This window comes from Mus musculus, chromosome 2, assembly GCF_000001635.26.
Source record: "Mus musculus strain C57BL/6J chromosome 2, GRCm38.p6 C57BL/6J".
NCBI classification, from domain to species: domain Eukaryota; kingdom Metazoa; phylum Chordata; class Mammalia; order Rodentia; family Muridae; genus Mus; species Mus musculus.
The window spans coordinates 139,983,055-140,004,688 of NC_000068.7; the positions used below are offsets into that span (position 1 = coordinate 139,983,055).

The following is a 21,634-nucleotide window of genomic DNA, read 5'->3' on the forward strand; positions in this document are numbered from 1 at the left end:
CAATCCCAGTATGTATATGTATCTCTCTCTCCTCCCTCTCTCCCCTCTCTCTTCCCCTCTCTCTCTCCCCCACCTCCCTCTCTCTCTCTCTCCTCTCTCCCCTCTCTCTCTTCTCTCTCTCTCCCCTCTCCTCTCTCTCTCTCCCCTCTCCCTCTTTCCCCTCTCTCTCCTCTCTCTCTCCCCTCTTTCTCTCTCTCCCCTTCTTCCCCCTCTCTCTCTCCCCTCTCTGTCTCTCTCTGCATATCTCTCTCTCTTTCTCTCTCTCTCTCTCTCTCTCTCTCTCTCTCTCTACAATGATATAGGCCAGGTTTTAGATAAAACCACAAAAGCACAGATAACAAAGGAGACAAGCAAGATTATATCAAGCTTCAAACTACCAGGGAAGGAAACAATAAACAGCATAGACAACATATAAAATATTAGAGGTTAGTATCTAGAGTATACAGCAATTTCAAAAGTTCAACAACAAAAAATACAAATTACCAGGTTTTTAAAATGAACAAAAGATATGGAACAAGTGACTTACACAGGCATTTCTCAAAAAAATATACAAAAGAGCCACAAGTATATGAGCAATGCAAGCATCACTAACCACCAGGAAAAGCAAACCAGAAGCACAATGAGCTGTCACCTCATCCAAGGAGAATACTGTTGTCAAAAGATGGAAATGTCAATAGGAAGAGGAAAGAGGACTCCAATGCCTATCAGTGAGAATGGTAAAACTTCTTCATATTAAACAATGTGTCCTTTTGTCTTACTTAAGTTTCTCAGTTTTAACTCACGTCTTCTTTACATTTAAATCTAAAGAGCTTGTTGCTGAATCCTTAGAGTCAGGAGGCATGGTGCCCCAAGCCTATAATCTGAGCAATTGGGCAGTAGAAGAACGAATTTATCTTGGGGCTTGCCTACAGTTTCAGTGTATTTTTAGTACATGACCAAGTGGTGGAGAGTACGGCAGCAAATAGGCCTAACACTGGAGCAGTAGCTGAGAATGTAAACTGATCAACAAGGTGCAGGCCGAGAAAGAGCAAGACTAAGCCTGGCATGGGATTTTAAAACCTCAAAACCCACTCTCAATCATAGACCTCCTCCAATAAAGCCACACCTCCTGATCCTTCCTAAACAGTCCACCAACTGGAAACCAAACATTCAAATATATATACCTAAAAGGGCCATTCTCATTCCAAAAACAAGAGCTCCATTGTGTGTCTCAGGTCATCTTAAGTCACAGAATGAATGAAATTCTGCTTCAAACTACAAAGGAAGGTGCTAAAGATATACCTCAGCAGTTAACAACCTTTGCTGCTCTTCCTGAGAACCTAAGTTCCACTGCCAGCAACCAAGTGGTAGCTTACAACCAACTGTAACTCCAGTTCTAGGGGAACTGATGTCCTCTTCTGGTCCACTGCACAAACATGGTGCAGACACAGATGCAGGCAAAACACTCATACAGAAGAAAATAAAAGTAAGCTAGTCTTAAAAAGTCACTTTTACTCCCAGCACTCAGGAGGCAGAGGCAGATACATCTCTGAGTCCAAGGCCAGCCTGGCCTACAGAGTGAGTTCCAGAGTAGCCAGGCATACAAAGAGAAACCCTGTCTCGAAAAATAAAACAAAACAAAACAAAACAAAACAAAACAAAACAAAACAAAACAAAACTAGAAAAACAAAAAGAAATTCTTCCTCGGGTCAAGAGCTAAGGAAGAGCTCCCCTTCCTTCCTCTTAATGCAGGCACCATGGTTTTATTATTCAAAATTACTTCAAGTAGCTTAAAAATGATACCTTGGGAAAATTTTACAAACCTGGCATGGTGGCTCACACTTATAATCCTAGCCCTTCAAGAGGGCCTCCGCATGTTCACAGCTATATAGTAAGTTCCAGGCCAACAGACTAACACCTCAAAACCAAGAGCAAAGAGGAGACCTCCAGAACAAAAAGGTGATAAAACAGTAAATTGACCTGTGTTTAACTATACATATTTCAACTTACAGACATTGTACTTCTGTGTCAGACAGGACTGGTGTAACACTGCGGGTGGTGTTTATACAGCTTAACTCATGAAGGGTTTACTCACTTGTGGTCATGGTGCTAGGAGGGCAAGAGGGTATCCCATGATCCACTGCCCATCTGTAGGCTCCTTCTCCAACTAAAAAGCTAACAACAAAAAAGTTAATTTTTAAAAAATGCATAGTGTCATCTTCTACAGTCAATAAAGTTAAGAGAAGTAATATCACATGACAACTAAAGTCAAGTCTTAGAGATACAAGAAATCTAGAGTTGGTGCAAAACAGGACAGCTGCATGCTCCAATTTTCTTTTGAATTTTTATGTTGGAAGTAGCTAATGTATATATTGGAAAAAATTCTTAAAATTTCAATAAAAAAGTGAAAGTAACTTTCTGGGGAGAATTAAGATTCTTTGATCCATATAGCTGTAAGATTTATACATCTAGTCAATGAGGTTAAGAGTTTAAGTAGATGTCTTCAGATTTGTTGTTCTTGTCTAGAACTATTGTTGTTCTTGTCTAGCCACTCAAAACAAGCAATAAATCTAGATATGAACAAACACACTAGTATGGTTAGACCCTAAGTTCAGTGCAACAAGGAGGCACAGTGATGCTGAGAACCGTTTCCACTCTAGTGAGTGAATACTGAAATATATACACTCCAGAAGGGATTTTGCAGCCTTAGACTGTAATTCTTAATACAACACAGTGAACAGGACACTTCTGGTTTATGAGACTAATTTCCAAAGGCCTCAAAAAAAGCATGCCAACACACGTAACAAGCCTGTTCTCTAAGTCATTTCATGAGGTAAACAGTAATTGTAAGCAGCAACTATAACAATCACTTCATTTCCTTCCACAGCCAACCTCTTCTAGATCCCAGCCAGCTAGTAATGGACCCCTTGAACTTGTGCCTGGCTGTCTCCTGTTCTCTACTTTTCGTTTCTGTTTTTCTAATCATTCCCACATTAAAATTCAAGAGAAGGAGCTGGAGAAATCAGTGGTGAAGACTACCTAGTGCTTTTTCAAAGGACGCACACTCATTTCCCAGTCTCCATGTAGGGAGGTTCACCTCCACCTATGGCTTCATTTCCAAGAGATCTGACTCTACCTTCTGACCATTGTAGGGACCTGAATTCATCTGCACATACTTCCACATAGACATACATACATAAATTAAATACTTTTTTAAAAATATACAATTAAAACAAATCTCAAGAGCAATACACTTAAAGTTTTTATAATCTGTTATTACTAACATCAGAATTTCCTTGTGGTGAACACTATCAAAAGACTGTATTCACTCACTTTTGATAGTACGAAAAGATCACATGTTTATAAGACTTATAGCAACCACAAAAATTATTGACTCCTAAAAATCTGTATAGCTTAAATGATAAAAACCCCAGTAGGCACGCAGAAACATAAGAAATAGGCCAAAGAAAAGTATAGGCTAACTGCCCTGTTTTCTTTACATTAAAACTGCAATAGAAAGAACCCTGAAAAGAAGAGATGGGAGAGAGCCAACGGAAATTATCCAACTTCACATAAGAAACAATGGTCACTGCAAATAACACATAAAAGCTAAAATCACAATTAGATTGAGAGATCATTTTGCCATCTTTAGCACCTCTTCTTTAAAAACAAAACAAAGAACAACAACAAAATAAACATAAACACTGATTTGTTTAAGCCCCTCCAATAATGTGAAAACACAAACAAGCTAGTACAGTCGTAATTGATCCAGAGGGAAGTTTGGGGCTGACCCTTTTCCAACTTCAGATAATCATCTAGGATTCAATCTCAGGACCCAGAATCATTACCATCTTAATTTCTCATTCATTAACATTCATAATTTTGACATAAGTAAAGTCAATCTAAAGTATGAGGATGTGGCTCAGTTGGTAAAGTGCTTGCCTACTGTGCTGGCTAGTTTTATTTCAACTTGACACAAGCAATAGTCATCTGAGAGGAAGGAATCACCACTGAGAAAATGCCTCCATGACATCAGGAAGTAGGAAATCCTGGAGGGCACTTTAATTAGTAATTGATCGGGGTGAGCCCAGCCCATTGTAGGTGGTGCCACCCCTGGGCAGGTGGTCCTGAGTTGTATAATAAAACAGACTTAGCAAGCCATGGGAAGCAAGCCAATGAGCAGCACCCTTCCATGGCCTCTGCATCAGCTGTTGTCTCCAGGTTCCTGTCCTGTTTGAGTTCCTGTCCTAACTTACTTCAGTGATGGACTATGATGTAGAAGTATAAGCCAAATAAACCCTCTCTTCACCAAGCTGCGTTTGGTCATGATGTTTCTCAACTAGCAACAGTAACCCTAACTAGTATGCCTAGTATGCCTGAAGTTCTGAGTCTGATCTCCTGAGTCACATAGTGAGCTTAAGCCAACCTGGAATACACAAGACCTTGTCTCAAACTTTGATATAATCTATGCAATTTTTAAATAATTTAGACATTTTAAGATATTCATGTTTAGAAGTCAGTATAGAAACTATAAAGCATACTAAATAAGTAGCCTTTGCTTACCATCAAATATTATTGTCTAGGAGTTCCATCACATGAAATGTCATAAAAATGCTTTTCATATTTCAATGTAAACATTTCATAATATGCATGTATTCATATATACATATATAGTGACATGTAGAAAGAAAAAAAATCACTTTCCAGAACAGCAAGTACTAACTTAAAATTTCTTGAGATTTGTTCTGAATCTCCAAAGAGAGAACTTTAAAGGAGATTCACGCAAACCCATTAGAAAAGCCCTTACTAGCTGGGTGGTGGTGGCGCATGCCTTTAATCCCAGCACTCCGGAGGCAGAGGCAGGCGGATTTCTGAGTTCGAGGCCAGCCTGGTCTACAAAGTGAGTACGAGGACAGCCAGAGCTGCACAGAGAAACCCTGTCTCAAAAAAACAAAAAACAGAAAAGAAAGAAAGAAAGAAAGGAAGGAAGGAAGGAAGGAAGGAAGGAAGGAAGGAAGGAAGGAAGGAAGAGAAAGGAAAGCCCTTACCTCTCTCTCCTCTAGTAAAGCATGCCTGCTACTATCCTTCCTCTAAACCTCAACTGTCCTAGAGCTGCGATGACCTCACTGATACATCTGTATGCTTGGTCTGCTCTGTGTGCAGCACAGCCTCCCCCCACCCCCCGGCACATGCCCACTCCAGTCAATTCTCAAACAAACCAGCCATTAAAATCTTTGCAAAAGACAAGTCAGAACACATGTCTAGCACTGTTAATAAGGCCAAAAATCTGAGGTTTGGTAGGTCATAAGGCCTAAGAGAGAACCTGCTACTCTTATTCTGCTAGATGAATATGATATCAAACCAATATGCAGACATATCACTATACCCATAGATAAGGGAACCTTTCAACCCTCATCAGGCAAGCTCATTTTTGCAGTTGATGGTTAAGATGGTGAATAACGGAATAACCCACAACCGGTCACAATGAGGATACTACGAGACAGCAAGGTGTTCATCCCGAAATGTAACATCTGTATCATAACCCTTTCCTTCAAGGCTCACAGATCATTTAAGCAGAGGGGCTGGAAGGAGGAGTGTAAGGAGCTAGACAGAGAGGATGACTACGGTGAAACACGTTTCTGGAGATAGGAGAGCAAGTGCACACATGCAGGGACAGCACCTGGATCTTCACATCCACAGGATGTGCACAGATCAAGGCAGACAAACTTGGAGCCTGAAGTAGGGAGCTCATCAGGAAGTACCTCCCCTCGCTAAGGAGCTGCTGGCATCTGAGAGCTGCTGGGAGGGGACGCTCTGTAAAGGGCTGTGGGCCCTGCACGGCTCATCTATGTTCTAGTAGATGACCTACACCTGGGCACTCACTAAGTGGACTACAGGAGCTCAAAAAAGAAAATTCATGAGACTGGGAAGAAATGGGAAGAGGGGCTGAAGGGCAGAAATGGAGAAGAATAGATCAAAACACATTAGATCTATATATAAAATTCTCAAGCAATAGGGGAAAATAATAGGCAGTGGATTTAAAAAATATTTCTATCATTTCGTTGTACATCATAAATATGTATGATTGAAGACAAATTAGGCTATTGACTTCCTAAAGCTCAGGAACTTTATATAAAGTCTAAGAGCTCACTGCACTAGGAACACGGAAAACTGATTTTGTGTGTGAGTGATGTAATATTTGTATGTGTAATGTATAACGTATGTGGTGTATACAACGTGCATGTAATTTGTGTGATGTGTATAATGGATATGTAACGTATGTAATGTGTATGGAGTACACATGGTATGTGTAATACATGTATGGTATATGATGTATGTGGCATAGTATGTGTGTAATGTGCATGCAATGTATGTAATGAGTGCATGCAGTGTATATGTATGATGTATATGGTGTACATAATGTGTTACATGAGGTGTGTGATGTGTGCATAATGGATATAGTTTCATAGTGTGAAATGTTCTGATATGTATGTGATGTATGTTCATGTATACCTGCACCCATGCACGGACATGAAGAGACCAGCAGTCAACACCAGGTCTCCTCCTCTATCATTTTCTACCTTCTTTGTTTTGAGTCAAGGTCTCTCAGTGAACCTGCAGCTCAACCACTTCAGAAAGATTGGCTAGTTAGCCAGCAGGGGTGCAGTGTTTCCAGTGTTAGCCAGCAGGGGTGCAGTGTTTCCAGTGTTAGCCAGCAGGGGTGCAGTGTTTCCAGTGTTAGCCAGCAGGGGTGCAGTGTTTCCAGTGTTAGCCAGCAGGGGTGCAGTGTTTCCAGTGTTAGCCAGCAGGGGTGCAGTGTTTCCAGTGTTAGCCAGCAGGGGTGCAGTGTTTCCAGTGTTAGCCAGCAGGGGTGCAGTGTTTCCAGTGTTAGCCAGCAGGGGTGCAGTGTTTCCAGTGTTAGCCAGCAGGGGTGCAGTGTTTCCAGTGTTAGCCAGCAGGGGTGCAGTGTTTCCAGTGTTAGCCAGCAGGGGTGCAGTGTTTCCAGTCAGCAGGGGTGCAGTGTTTCCAGTGTTAGCCAGCAGGGGTGCAGTGTTTCCAGTGTTAGCCAGCAGGGGTGCAGTGTTTCTATGCAGCTCCCACCCCTGAGTAGGATTGCAGGCATGCAGTATCATACAGGCCTTTTACTTGGGTGCTGTGACTCGAGCACTTTACCACTCAATGATCTGCTGAGCATGTTTCAGGTTTTTATAATCATAAAATTTGTCAAAAATACATGACCAATCTGATTTGAAAGTTTATGTCCTCCAATCTGACAAAATTCATATTCTGAACAGTTTGAGGACAGGGTTAGGTGGTATGGCCTATGAAGGGGTGATTAGGTCCCAAGGCCAGTGAGAGCCCTACTGAATAGGGTTAAGGATCCACTGGACTGCTTTGCCCTTCACCACATGACTCAGAGAGCAGGTTCCATACAGAAAAAACTAAACTGTCACTGGACACTACAGCCGTAAATTGTCAGCCTTAGACTCCTGCGCTTTAGAAGGGTGAGAAACGCATGAGTATTTTAAGCTATACATGTGATGAATAACTGTTTTTCAATAAAATAATGAAATTGACAGGTCATCACTGTTTGAGTTAGTAACTGTGAACATACTGTTGTTTTACTCTTGAACAGTACTTCTACAATTATTTTTAAAGGAAATTCAAGATATGATTGGACTTCAACCACAAATATCTTAGAATGTATTCCCCAAACTGTTGATAAAGGGTCTCCCCATGGAGACCCTTTATCCCAGACAGGTCTTAACTCACAATGCCTCCTAAGTGATATGATTATAGGTGGGGACCATGACATTAGGACAAAAATCAATTTTTCTTAAACAAACAAACAAACCATCAAAAATCACAAAACACAAAAATCCACCTAACCAATGTTGGGCATGGTACCTGACACTCATAGTCCCAGTAACTGAGGAACAAAGATTGCCTGAGCTACATGGTGAGTTTCAGGCCAGCATGGGCTACAGTGTGAGTCTCCGTCAAAAAAAAAAAAAAAAAAAAAAAACAATAAGCAAAAAAATCCTTGGCATAAAAACATTCTGGCCTGCCCTTATGAGCTATAGAGAAAATGACCGTTTTATTTAGGACATCTTAGGAAAGGCTGGTTGTGTGTTTCTACTCTCTGTCCTCAGTGTCCTGCTTTAAGAGCTACCAAGTGAATGTTAGCTTCTTCAGTTTGCACCTGATCGCTTTCTTGCCTCTACACGTGGCAGTCAGCAAGTGACAGCACATACTTGTTGAGTAAGCAGAGGGATATGTGAGGAATAACTAGATGGCTGTAAGCACAATGTGATGTAGATGGATTCCACACAATCCTAACACTGTAACATGGACTAAGTTGTATGATCTCAAACTGTCTAATTCTAAAAAGCTATATAACATTTTAAGACAATGCGTGCAACCCATATAAACCAAATGTACAAACGTAGTAATTAGCCAATTATCACTGCCCAGATTAGGTAACAAAGCATCAGGCCCAGACTAATTCATACAGAGCATATTGTGAGGCTGGGAAGTGTCACCCTCAGTATGTAGGAAGAGATAAATCATACAAATATATATATATGGGACTAGGTGAGGCTGAATGGATTTCTAAGGGTCAAATTATTTTCTTAAAAAAACACCTTTTCTTTAAACAATAAAAATACAAAGTAAACTCAAAATAAAAACAATAAATCCGGTTAAACTAATACATGTACTAGAAGAATCTACTTTTTAAATTTTGTTTTATTTTTTTATTAGATATTTTCTTTATATACATTTTAAATGCTATCCCGAAAGTTCCCTATACCCTCTGTCCACTCTGCTCTCCTACCCACCCACTCCCGCTTCTTGGCCCTGGCATTCCCCTGTACTGGGGCATATACGTTTGCAATACCAAGGGGCCTCTCTTCCCAGTGATGGCCGATTAGGCCATCTTCTGCTACATATGCAGCTAGAGATATGAGCTCTGGGGGTACTGGTTAGTTCTGTTCATATTGTTGTTCTACCTATAGGGTTGCAGACCCCTTCAGCTCCTTGGGTACTTTCTCTAGCTTCTCCATTGGGGGCCCTGTGTTCCATCTTATAGATGACTGTGAGAATTCACTTCTGTATTTGCCAGGCACTGGCATAGCCTCATACGAGACAGCTATACCAGGGTCCTTTCAGCAAAATCTTTCTGGCATATACAATAGTGTCTGGGTTTGGTGGATGATTATGGGATGGATCCCCAGGTAGGGCAGTCTCTGGATAGTTCATCCTTTCGTCTTAGCTGCAAACTTTGTCTCTGTAACTCCTTTCATGGGTATTTTGTTCCCTATTCTAAGGAGGAATGAAGTAACCACCTATAGATCTTCCCTCTTCTTGATTTTCTTGTGTTTTGCAAATTGTATCTTGGGTGTTCTATATTTATGGACTAATATCCACTTATCAGTGAGTGCGAAGAATCTACTTTTAAACTACTACAGTTATTCAGTGAACTTCCAGGTATATAAAATTTTTCACTGCTAAACAAGATAAGAGCAACAGAATAAACCTATTGTCTCTTGTCTAAATCAATGGAACAAAAAAACACAAAAATATGAAAATCAACAGTTTTAGACATTACACACCAGGCAACAAAGGATTGTTATCTTGTAGAAAAGAAAAACTTTTTTAAAAATAAATTAAAAAAAAAAAGTCTTGCTGCAATCAGAGAGCTAACTAACTAACTTGCATGATTTCCAAAGAGGTTCTAGGTCCAGGAGGCCAGCAGTCTCTAAGGCAAAGGAGATGGAAATGGACCACCAGAAGCCAAAATGGCTAGAGTTTACAGAGCAAAATACCACAGACAAAACAATATTGAGAGACACCAGAGATTTATAGAAAGCACCCTTTTAGTAGTTTACTAAATGGCAATCGCAGCCTAAGAAAGAGGAAATTACACAAACCCTTGAAACATAAAACCTACCAACTACAAAGGAAACAATTCTAAGTTCAGATAGAGCTAGGAACACTTTAGGCTCCCAACAACCAGAGGAAACTGCCTCACTCTAGAATTTTGCCTTATAACAATGCAAAATCAGCTCAGAGATAAATGCATTCTCTAGCCTTGTGAAACAAAGTTTTAAAGCAGGACCTGAAAAGGACCAGACTTTTTAAACAACCTAACTACATCCTGAAATAAAAATTTAGAAATATAAAAACATTCAATACACAGAAAAATGTAAAACTCACAATGCCTGCAATCTAATAAAAAACTGCCAAACAGAAAAACAACCTAGAAAAGGGTCTGGGGGCGGGGCAGGGAAAGTGGTAAATCACTAACTCAACATAATCTAAAAGTAAAATAAATAATAAAACCAGTAAACAAAAATACTAAAATAAATGTAGAACCCTACTCATATACATTCAGTAAGATAAAAGCCTTTTTTAAAAGATACTAATGGAATATATGAAACTAACTAAAAGTCAGAAATGACAAAGCAGGCTGTGTGTGATTTGCTGGAGACTGGATACCACAGAAGAATAAATGAGAAGTAGTCCAAGAGTTAGAGAACTGTAGGACTATGCATGAACCTAACAGAGCTGCTCCTCAACCAATGAGGAGTGTGGCGATAACACCTCCTGTGAGAACTAGCTTCAGTTTGCAATACCCAGGAGAAGCAATCAACGGAGGGAGCTCCTTCAGTCTGGTCTATGGGCATGTCCATGAAGCACTGTATTAACAGGCAACTGACAAATCCAGAGACATCGCGCTGGTACCCAGCAATCCTCCAGGGTCTCTACTTCACTTCCTACCTCCAGTTCCTGCTTGTGTTCCTACTCTGACCTGCCTCAGTGATGAACTGTGATGTGTAAAGAAGAGCCAAATAAACCGTTCCCTCCACCAAGGGATTTTTTTGGTTGATTAGTATAACAACAGAGAAACAAATTAGAACACCTAATTTAGGAAAATATCCTAAAGTGGGATGGAAACAGCTCAGAGACATGTTTACAAGATCTAGTGAAGGGAAGAAAAAAAAAGACACACCTCAAATCAAAAGCATATCTGAGTGCAGGGCATGGTCACAGATGCCTGTCCTCTGTGTGCTAAGGTGGCAGAAGTAAAAGTCCTAGGCCAGCCTATGCTAATAGCTATTCTAACATAGCCTCAGCAGCATGGTGAGACCCGACATCAGAACAAATTTATTTGATACACTTAACCTACCTAGCAGCACTATTTAGCTACCCAGGACACTATTTTATCAATGTTTACACTCATGATCATGTGGTACACACACATGCACACACGCACACATACACAAGCTTCTTCAAGAAAGAGTGCTGGAAAACTCATGTTTTCATAACTAGAACAACAGAATACATAATCTGTCTATCTCATATGACAAAAGTCAATTTAAAATGAATCAAAGTCCTTAGGTAGGACTTTTGTAAGTTTTGGGGGGATTGTTTGTCTGTCTGTTTGTTTGTTTTGGAAACTATAGCTGGGCATGGTAGTGAGCATCTTTATGCCAATACTCAGGAGGCAGAGGCAGGCAAATTTCTGTGAGTTCAAGACCAGCCTGCTCTATAAATCAGGGTCCCAGCCAGCCAGATCTACACATACAGTGAGACCCTATCTCAACATATACTTTTGAGTTAACTTTCATTTTTTTTTAATCTATTGCTATTGACTGAGGGGGATCACCATGAGGGTAGAGTCCTCATGACACGTAGTACTGTAGTTATAGAAGAAATAGCACACCTTTCCCACCTCTGTCACTTGTTCTCTCCCTCTCTTACATGCGCTCTCTCTCTCTCTCTCTCTCTCTCTCTCTCTCTCAATTCCTCTCCCCTGTCTATCTTTATCTCGCTCCCTCTCCCACATCTGTCTGTATCTGTCTCTCTCCCTCTCCCTCTCCCCCCCTCTGTCCCTCTCCCTCTCTCTCTCTCTCTCTCTCTCTCTCTCTCTTCCTCTCTCCCTCTCCCTCTCCCTCTCTCTCCTCTCTCTCCTCTCTCTTCTCTCTTCTTACCCTCCCATTCCCATTTGTTCCTCTGTGACCTCCTCTCTCCCTTCCCTCTCCCAGATACTTCCAATGAGAGGACACCTCTCTGTAAGGTAAGAAGAAAGCCCACATCAAACCCAAACAAGGTAGAACTATGCACTTGAACTTCTCAACCTCTACATTTGTGAGAGTTTAAACTTTGCATAAACATTCATTTGAAGATATTGTCTTGTGAAGTAAATTAGTACTAATGTCTCCCTCCTCCTTTGTACCTAGCAATAGGATAGAAAGCAAAAAAAAAAGACATTTAGGCTGTTTACAGCTTACACTCTGCAAAGAAATTTTTATAATGTATTTTAAGATTGATTTTTAGTTATGTATATGAGAGTTTTACCTGCATGTATATATACATAGCCTTCATGTACCTGGTATATACAGAGGTCAGAAAAGGGCATCAGGTCCCTTGGTACTACAGTTAAAGATGGGTGTAAAACACTATATGGGTGCTGGGAACTGAACAGGGTCCTCTGTAAGCAACTGCACTTATTAACCTCTGAGACATATATCTTTACAATTCACTATTTAACTTTAAATTTTCCCTGTACTTTTCTAAAATAACATGACTACCTTATTGGCCTTCCATGAGATAGCCCACTGTCCCAATACAAGTTATGTAGTACATCTTTTTCTCACCACAATGAATGGCACCATTATCAAAGACTGAATTCCCTTATATATACAGTAGCTTGCAAGTCTGTTCTAAAGACCTTTTTATCTCTTCTCAGTAAGACAAAAGAAGTAAAAGAACAAGACATTGTTAATTATGATTGCTGGTAATAGTTGAATCAGGACAATTCATATTATGCAATGTAGCTTTCTAAAGAACATCCCAAAACTAATTGTTTTAGACATTAGGCCTCAGGATACATGATAGATTGTGAGGTTAACAACAAAATAAACCTAACTGACCACTCAGTGATACACAGTCCAAGTGAGAAGACTTCCCCAATGAACATACAGCCTTCAAACACTAGCAACCCAAACAGAAGTCAGAGGTCCCAAGTGCTTACCAGGGAGGAATTCTGCCTGCAGAGAGCTTGCCCTTCTGCCCTTCACACAAGAGCCTGTGAGCAACTGAGACTGGATTCTTGATTCCTATAAAATAAATTTTTTAAATTTTAAAAAAGAAATCAGAAATGTTTTCACATTTCTCCACTTTATTTTTGTGGCTATTTCTATAAGACAATTTCAAAATACCTTGCAAATTCTTCATTAGCCAAATGTGCTAACACAGGCTGAACGTGAACACAACACAACTTAAAGATACTCTAGAGCAGCAGCTCTCTCTCTCTCTCTCTCAAATGGATAATTATTTTATATATTTATTTACCTAATTATTTCCTTGTTTATTTATTTACATCCTGGTGGCAGTTTCCCCTCCCTCCTCTCCTCCTAGTCCTCACCCACACCCCAATACACCTCTCCTCCCTTTCTTCTTTGGAAAGGGGAGGCCTCCCGTGGATATCCACCAGCTTTGGCGTAGCAAGGTACAGTAAGACTAGGTATTTCTTCTCCTAATGAGACTAGACAAGGTAGTAGAACAACAGTTCTCAACCTGTGAGTAACTACCCGTTTGAGATTCGAAGGACCCTTTCACAGGGGTTGTCTAAGACCATCTGCATATCAGATATTTACATTATAATTCATAATAGTAGCAAAATTATTTATGAGGTAGCAATGAGAATAATTTTATGGCTGGGGTCACCAGATTAAAAACCATGGCTCTAGGGATAATCTGACCAGAAACTATAAAGCAAGCATTACAATTTTTAAACACAGTGGTAGTATGGTATATGTTCAACATACATTCTGGGAAGAACTACACACTCTGGAAAAATTGCCAGAGTCCTTTTCAGATGGGCAAAGAGCCCAACCAGTAAAAGTAAATGCAAGTATGTTGGCTTCCCATCACCCATCTACACACAAACCCCAGAACATGGGACAGTGAACACACACACAGAGCATGGAAAATGTGATCACACCTGTAATCCCAGCCCATGGGATACTGAGACAGGAGGATTGCCACATGTTTGAAGGTACCATAGTATTCATAATAAGTTACAGGCCCACCTAGCCTATTGAGTAATACTTTGGCTTACAAAACAATACAAAAGAATCATGTCAGAAATAGAACTAGAAAAAAACAATTTTGCATCCTCTGGTAACCCATGACCATCACCTGCATGACAAAGATCAGCTTTGGCATTATAGAGTAAACAGAGATAGGCAGCCAGTGGGGGTCAGTTCAGGGAGCAGCTGGCAGGGATTGGTCCAGATAACATCAGGGGCTGCTGACAGCAACTAGAGAAATTACTGAGCAGACTTTCTCTGAGGAACAAAGCTTAGTTTACTGGGGCTAGCACTCCTTGTAGCCAGTGAAATACTGTAAACTCTTTAACTCTTAGGAGATGACAAGAAAGAAAATTAAAGAGATGAAATTCCTACACACTGAGTAAATGAAGCAAATCGCAGAATACTTCATACATACAAACATACATGCATGCATGCAGACAGACGTATTCACACACTGAGTGGATGCAGGAAACCTCCAGCAAGCAGGCTCCAAGCATTTCACACAAGTATACACATATACACACAATTGGTGGATAGAGCAAACTCCAACACAAACCCATATTAACGCGCTCTCTCTCTCTTTCTCTCTCCATATGTGTATGTGTGTGTGTGTATATATATATATACACACACACACACACACACACACAAATTTGAAGGATGTAACAAAGTTCCAGACTATCACAAAAACTTTACACATATACATACATAAACATACATGTATACACATATATATACATATATACTTAGAGGGTAGAAGGAACAAGGTTTCAACCCCACAGTTCATTTTTTTCTTCCATGGCTTATATATCGCAGCAAAACCTTCCAAGCAATATAAAATTACAATGTGATTATGTTCTAGTTTTCTTCTAGTGAATGACTATGAAAAAAGAGTATGTTCCCCAATATCTTTACAAGAAATAACATTACTTAGTACAGGTAAAGACACAAATTATTCCCAAGAACCCACATACATTCACAACTAAGGGACTTGTTATAGATCAACAAAGTATAAGCAAGCAAGCAGTTTTTCTTAGCCAGTTTCTCTTACTAGCAGACAGCAATTTGCAGTTACAAAGAAAGGAGTAATTATTTTATTATTAATTTTTAAGAGTAATCTTATAAGAATTTCAAAAGAGGGGGCTGGAGAGATGGCTCAGAGGTTAAGAGCACTCTTCCAGAGGTTCTCAGTTTAATCCCCAGCCACCACATGGTGGCTCACAACCACTGTAATGGGATCTGATGCCCTCTTCTGGTGTATCTGAAGACAGGGACAGCATACTCATATACATATAGTAAATCTTTATAAAGAAGGAATCTTAAAAGAATCACAAATCTAAATTTTTATGTAAAAATCAGTCATCTACTTCAAAACCTCAGACTGCATATTTACTCATCAGCGATTTTTAATAAATCGTATCAGGAAGCTAAGGGCAAAAATGCATATAAGAAATCAATCCTTACCAGTCCAGCCTCGGTGAGAGCCACATCAGCGAATGCAGCCACTGTTCTTGTTCCCTGACCTTAAAGGTCCCTAGCTTATCTAATAAGAGGGTGCCTTTCTGAACTTCAGATTGTTTCCTAAGATTTTCTACATTAGAGCCAGTAGTGAAAACCTCTCAACCTAGCTTCACCAACAGTTTTATTTTTCCAAATGTTTTCTACGGGTGGTGGTCATGGCTGACAATGTTCATCTCTAGGTTCTTCCCTAGGGTGGTGATTGTATCACTAATCTGCTCCAGCAGCAATGGCTGAAAGAGATCGACACGATTATTGTGCATTCCAGAGAGGGCTGGAAGTCCCTTAGAGTTTTCATACAACTCCTAGATTAAGAGGGATGTGAGGGCAGCAAGCAGAGCAGAACTCCAAAACAGCCTGAAGTCGTTCCTCAGCACCTGCTCTCAATCCTTCTTTACCTCTTATCTATAGCATTTCTTGTTGTCTTTTCTTCATTTTCTACTATACCCATGTGTTGCAGCATTTTCCCTGTCCAATCACATTAGGGCTGTGGGAGGCTTGTGATTGGACAGAAGAAGGGAAGTGGAGGGAGGAGTTGAGGGGGGGGTAGGTCTCAGTAGGAGAGAATCAGAATGGAGGCTGAGGTGGTGTTATCAAAAGGTTAGAATAACTGTGTTAAAGCTTTATCATTATCATTTGGCTCTGAAATTATTGTATTGACATCTTGTAAATTGTGTTATTACTGACACATAAATCTGATTAGCTAATTAAGCAATTAAGAGTCTTGATTCTACTGGTATTTAGGTGTTGAGATGGCTAACCAGGGGTGTTTAGGTCGTTGCAAGAACTGGGGTGGGGGGGGGGGGCGGTTGTGGACATCTGAAAGATGGCCTGGTGGGAGCCATGTGGCCTAGCAAGACTGGTGAGTTGGTGGCTGAGAGACCAAGGGAGTGAGCTCACCTGGAGCGGGGGCTAGCTCTGATATTTCCTGCAACAGGTGGCAAACCAATGTGCTAGTTGGACACGAATCCACTAGAAGTTTAAGATTATTAGTCTGAGAGTTAGTTTTATTTATTTATTTTTGTTAAATAACTGGGTAGCACTAGCGTGACTCAAGGGAGGGAAAGTTTAAACAAAGAGACTGCTAACTGTGCTGAGGACTCTTGCCCTGGGAATTTACTGGCTGAGTAAATTCTGAGTTAGGAGAAGAATGGAATTTGCCTATCTCTTAGGGCAAAGGGATTAAACTGTGAATTTAAAATTAGGATTATTTGCTTTTAGGATAAATTTATATTCAGATTCTGTCCGAATCACGTGGGAAATTTCGCCTCCTGTTCGAACTAGATAGGCAATATTAGTCACTGACTCCAGAGTACAGAGTGCAGTGATAACCACAGCCTGCTTTGAACAGGTATTAATTTAATGTCTGTGGCTCCTGGTAGAGAGTTCAACAGACAGATATTGTACAGGTATAAATAAAATAAACGCCTGTGGCTCTAGGCAGAGAGCCAAATAGAAAGACAGTATAAAGACATATTGCTCTAATACGACTTAACAGGATACTCAAATTCTGTCTGATGTGGGCTCCACAGGAATTCTGGGTTTAAATCCTGCTTTGACTAGCTGCCTGCTTATAAGTGGGTACAGATAGAAGTGTGATGTTAAGTTTTATGGTTATATTTTCCTCTGGGAGAGAGGTCAAAATGAAGGTTTTGCTGGTTACTGGCTCAAGGATATGCTGATTTGGGAAAAAGGTTTTGTCTTTGTGTTTTTGGAAAAGGTGATTAAGGTATTTACACCTTCCAGAGTTCTATGGATCAGATATGACGAAGGGAGACCTCCAGAGGACTAGATGCCAGAGAATCAAATGAAAAAATCTATCTTGATGATGCTAAAATTTTGTTTTGAGGTTTATGTATTAGAATATACAGCCTTGGTGAATTTCCTCCGCAGACATGCTAAACTGACCTGCTTGAACTCCTGATGTCCTGGACTTCAGCCGGATCCAGTCAAGGCACAGACATCAGAGACTAATCAATCCTGTTTTCCCTACTGTATATATTCAGCTTGAAGAAGAGTCGTCGACCCAGTTCCCTGGGCTTTGTGGCTGGAGAGGATTATTAATAGTTTGTCTTTCTAGGGAATATAGAAATGGTCATAATTTGGAACAGGGAGGAATATCTCAAATTGACTGCATCGCCATAATCTCATTTAGTAGAAATCTCTTTGTTACTAAGCTGAAGTCATAATTTCTTAAATGGTACATAATTTGATGCAAAATCAAAGGTTTTTATTGGTATAAAATTCTTCTATTGACACTAAAAATTTTGAAGTGCAGGGCTTAGACTAGTCCTTCTATTGCTGTTGTTATAAACAGATCTGAGATGTTTAAGCCTGTGAGTTAAGGGCCAAATAGGAAATTCATGCCTCTGAGTTTATTATTAGGGTGTTTTCAGTTATTTTAACTAGAAATGGCTGAGAGTAGGTCACAGAGAACAGTCCAGATTACGTCACATAGTTGGTTTTCAAAGAACGTCAAAAATCCACAGAAAGTGACGTTTAATGTTATTTATTCACTTGTTGTTGAGACTAGTCTGCTCCTGATAGCTTCCCTGTCTTGGATTCAAAGAAGAACCTGGGTATCTTTGAGATATTCCAGTTGTAGCGAAATAGCCACTAGGCAAGAATTGCCAAAAATAAGAAATAAAAAGCTGGGCAGTGGTGGCGCATGCCTTAATCCCAGCATTTGGGAGGCAGAGGCAGGTGGATTTCTGAGTTCAAGGTCAGCCTGGTCTACAAAGTGAGCTCCAGGACAGCCAGAGCTATAACAGAGAAACCCTGTCTCAGAAAAAAAAAAAAAAAAAAAGAATTGCCTCATTTCATCTACAGACATAATACTGTCCAAAAAAAGGACACAATTACAGGTTAAGACAGCTTGATTCTGCTGAGCCAGAGTAGGCTAATCCTTAATATTCCTGTTTCTCTAAGTCTGTCAGATGACTCTGGTCAGAAGGCTGAAGACGGATGCTCCAACATGTTGAAGGGACTGTTCAAGTGATCAGCGGTCTTTACAATTGGCTAAGTTTTGGAAGCTGTGTTAGGCTTCCTATATATTTTCAGTTAATACCAGTCGTTCTTGGATTTCTGATAGGATTGAAAAACTACACAGTCTCCTAGGCAACCCAGGCTTCTTACTTTGAGAGGAACAGATTGAGAAGATGGTTTTCAGATGGCATTCAATCTAAAGCCAAGACATAGCCAGGTGCAGAATTAGTCTTTTAAGAAAGGATAGATGACAGAGGGTCCATTTAATTAACAAAGATGATGGACTACGTGTTAGGTCTTTTGTCCTTTATAAATTACAAAGTAGTAATAGTTGTGTTCAATTATATCTGAGATAAAATAGTCTTTTAATTGGACAGAAAAGGGAAAGTGTTGCGGATAGCCCTGGAGCTAATTATATTTGATGTTAATTCCGTCCTCCTGTGAGAGGGCTGTGACCAAGGAATGAGTCAGCACGCAGGTGATTTTTCTGTAAGATCCTCCCCACCTTAATGTATAAAATAAAGGCTAGAGCAAGGGATTGGGCAGAGGAAGAGGGGAAGGTGGGGCTGAAGGTTTTGGGAGAGAAAGGGAGAGGATGGAAGAGGAAGAGGAAGAAGAAAAGCAGAGCAAAAGCTCGTGGCCTGGAGAAACTGCAAGTTCTAAGGGGTCTCTTATATGGGGAAGATGGTAGTGTAGCGGTAGATTTGCCCAGTCTAGGTGCACAGCATGTAATCATATTGAGTTGTGATTTCATTGCCCAGGCTTATTTGGGTTGGAGATTTTCCGCAATACCCACGTGTGCATTTGTTTACACATATACATCTATTATTGGATATTCCATGTATGATTCCATCTATGAAAGAGAACATACATTTTTTTTCTGAGATTGTGTGACCTCACTTAGTTCTAAACATTCTAATTCCATCCATTTTTCTGCAATTACAATTGTTATCTGCTCATCTGTTGAGAGGCTACTCAGTTAATTCCGATTCTCTGCTATGCTGAGTAAAGCAGCAATAAACATGGGCTGCACATATCTCTGTGGTAGGTGTGGACTTCTCTGAGTATAAGATAGCTGGGTCATCTGGTAGTTCTATTTTTAATTTTGAGAGCTCTCCACACTGATTTCCATAATGGCTGTATTAACTTGGACCCCCACTGTGATTAAGGGTTTCTTTCTTGCCACATCCTTTCCAACATTTGCTGTCATATTTTTTGTTTTAATATTAACCTTTAATCTTTTTTTACAGTTCAGTAGTTACCTCCCTCCCGTTCCACCCTCCAACAGTTCCTCATCCCATTCCTCCTCCCCACTGTCTCCAAGAGGATCTCCCCAACCCCTAACCCCACCCCTCACTCCCACCCCACTAGGCCTCCCTACTCCCTGGGGCCTCAAGTCTCTGGAGAGTTATGCTCATCTTCTCTAACTGAGACCAGACCACACAGTCCTCTTCTATGTGTCAGGGGCCTCATACCAGCTAGTGTATGCTGCCTGGTTAATGGTTCAGTGTCTGAGAGACCTCAAGGGTTAGGCTAGTTGAGACTGCTGCTGTCATATTTTTTAATGATAGTCATTTTGATTGTGGTGAGGTGACATCTCAAAGTAGTTAAAATTTACATTTCTTTGACGGTGACTGATACTGAACATTCAGTTATTGGCCATTTGTATTTCTTTTTTTCTTGAAAATTGCAATTTCCTTCCATTTACTAATCAGTTGACTGTCAGTTTTATTTCCTTGGTTTAAATTCAATTCTTTGTTTATTCTGGATATTAGCCCAGTGTAAAGTGCAGCTGGTAAAGATTTTTTACTATTCTGCAGACAGTAAATGTCTCTAATCCCAGCACTTAGGAGGCAGAGGCAGGCTGGTCTACAGAATGAGTTCCAGGATAGCAGAGCTACACAGAGAAACTCTGTGGGCGTGGAGGAAGAGCAAGAAGAGGAGAAAGAACAAGAGGAGAAAGAGTAGAAGGAGAAGGAGTGGAGGAGGAGGAGGAAGAGGAGGAAGAAGAAGAAGAAGAAGAAGAAGAAGAAGAAGAAGAAGAAGAAGAAGAAGAAGAAGAAGAAGAAGGAGAAGGAGGAGGAGGAGGAGGAGGAGAAGAAGGAGAAGAAGGAGAAGAATTATCATCATCATCATCCTCTAAGCTGTCAATGTTGTTTGCTGTTGATAGTTCCATTTGCTGTCAGAACACAGTCCAAGAATGGATCCATGTGAGAGGGATTTTAAGTGCTTGTGAGAAAACTCCAGGAAAACAAGACAAGAGTCTTGTGACTTGAGGTTCTTCAACGTGGAACTAACTGTTCATGGAATTTGGTTCCATACTCCTCCCAGGTATAGCAGATGGGAATGAGTTTGGTTTAAAGTATTCATTACAACTGGATATTGTTATTTGTTTATAAGCCTGTATGGGAAAACATGTTTGAACTGCATGCATCTTGTTCTTGTGGTTGTAGACTTTACTCATGGAATTCTTAACCTAGGGAGTATAAATTTTCTGAGGCTATGAATAATGTCGACTATTGCATGAGACTTTAGCTGTCTCATTTTAGCTCCACTCTCCCAGGTTCCACTGCCTTTAGAGTGGCAAATACTTTGCTGTATAGAAACTAAGCCTATGTATCAACAGATGGGACTACACAAAAATAAAATTTCTGTACAGGAGAGGTATAGCAATACATTTCTAGGACTGGGAAACTCTCAGCACACTCTTCTTGTGCAGAAACCTAACCAGGCAGGGAAAAAATTCTGGAGCCATTTATTCTCATATGCATGAAGATTTGCCATTTGTCTCTCTAAGTTACAACAGCTACAAGATATAACTTAGGGTACTAGTAGTTCAACTCATAACATGTTTACCAAACTAGCTCAAGGACCTGAGCTCAAGCCCTAGAACTCACAAAATACCAGCCATAGTAGTGCTGGGGGGAAAGGGGGTACTGGGCAGGCAAATACTTGAGATTCCATGAACAACCACTCTAGCCTACTTGGCTAGTTCCAAGCCAGTAAAAGACTCTGTCTCAAAAAGAAGGTAAGGGGTACCTAATGATACC

At 40.3% G+C, this 21,634-nt stretch overlaps 1 protein-coding gene across 26 annotated transcripts in view; it reads right to left on the reverse strand.

Annotated features, from left to right (window-relative positions):
• Positions 1-21,634, reverse strand: part of Tasp1 (taspase, threonine aspartase 1) — a 233,369-nt gene that overhangs the window by 149,576 nt on the left and 62,159 nt on the right. For 21 of the 26 annotated variants that reach the window (NR_110352.1, NR_110351.1, XR_866347.3 and 18 more), the window contains 2 exons: positions 13,019-13,103; positions 2,075-2,154 (listed from right to left, as the gene is read on the reverse strand). Coding sequence is in view for 18 of the 26 variants with exons in the window: in NM_001159641.2 (NP_001153113.1) it covers positions 2,075-2,154; positions 13,019-13,103 (165 nt within the window). In the remaining 8 variants the exon portion in view is untranslated. The remainder of the gene's footprint in view (positions 1-2,074; positions 2,155-13,018; positions 13,104-21,634) is intronic. The other 5 variants (NR_110350.1, XR_003953733.1, XM_017319312.2 and 2 more) reach the window with 1 other exon arrangement.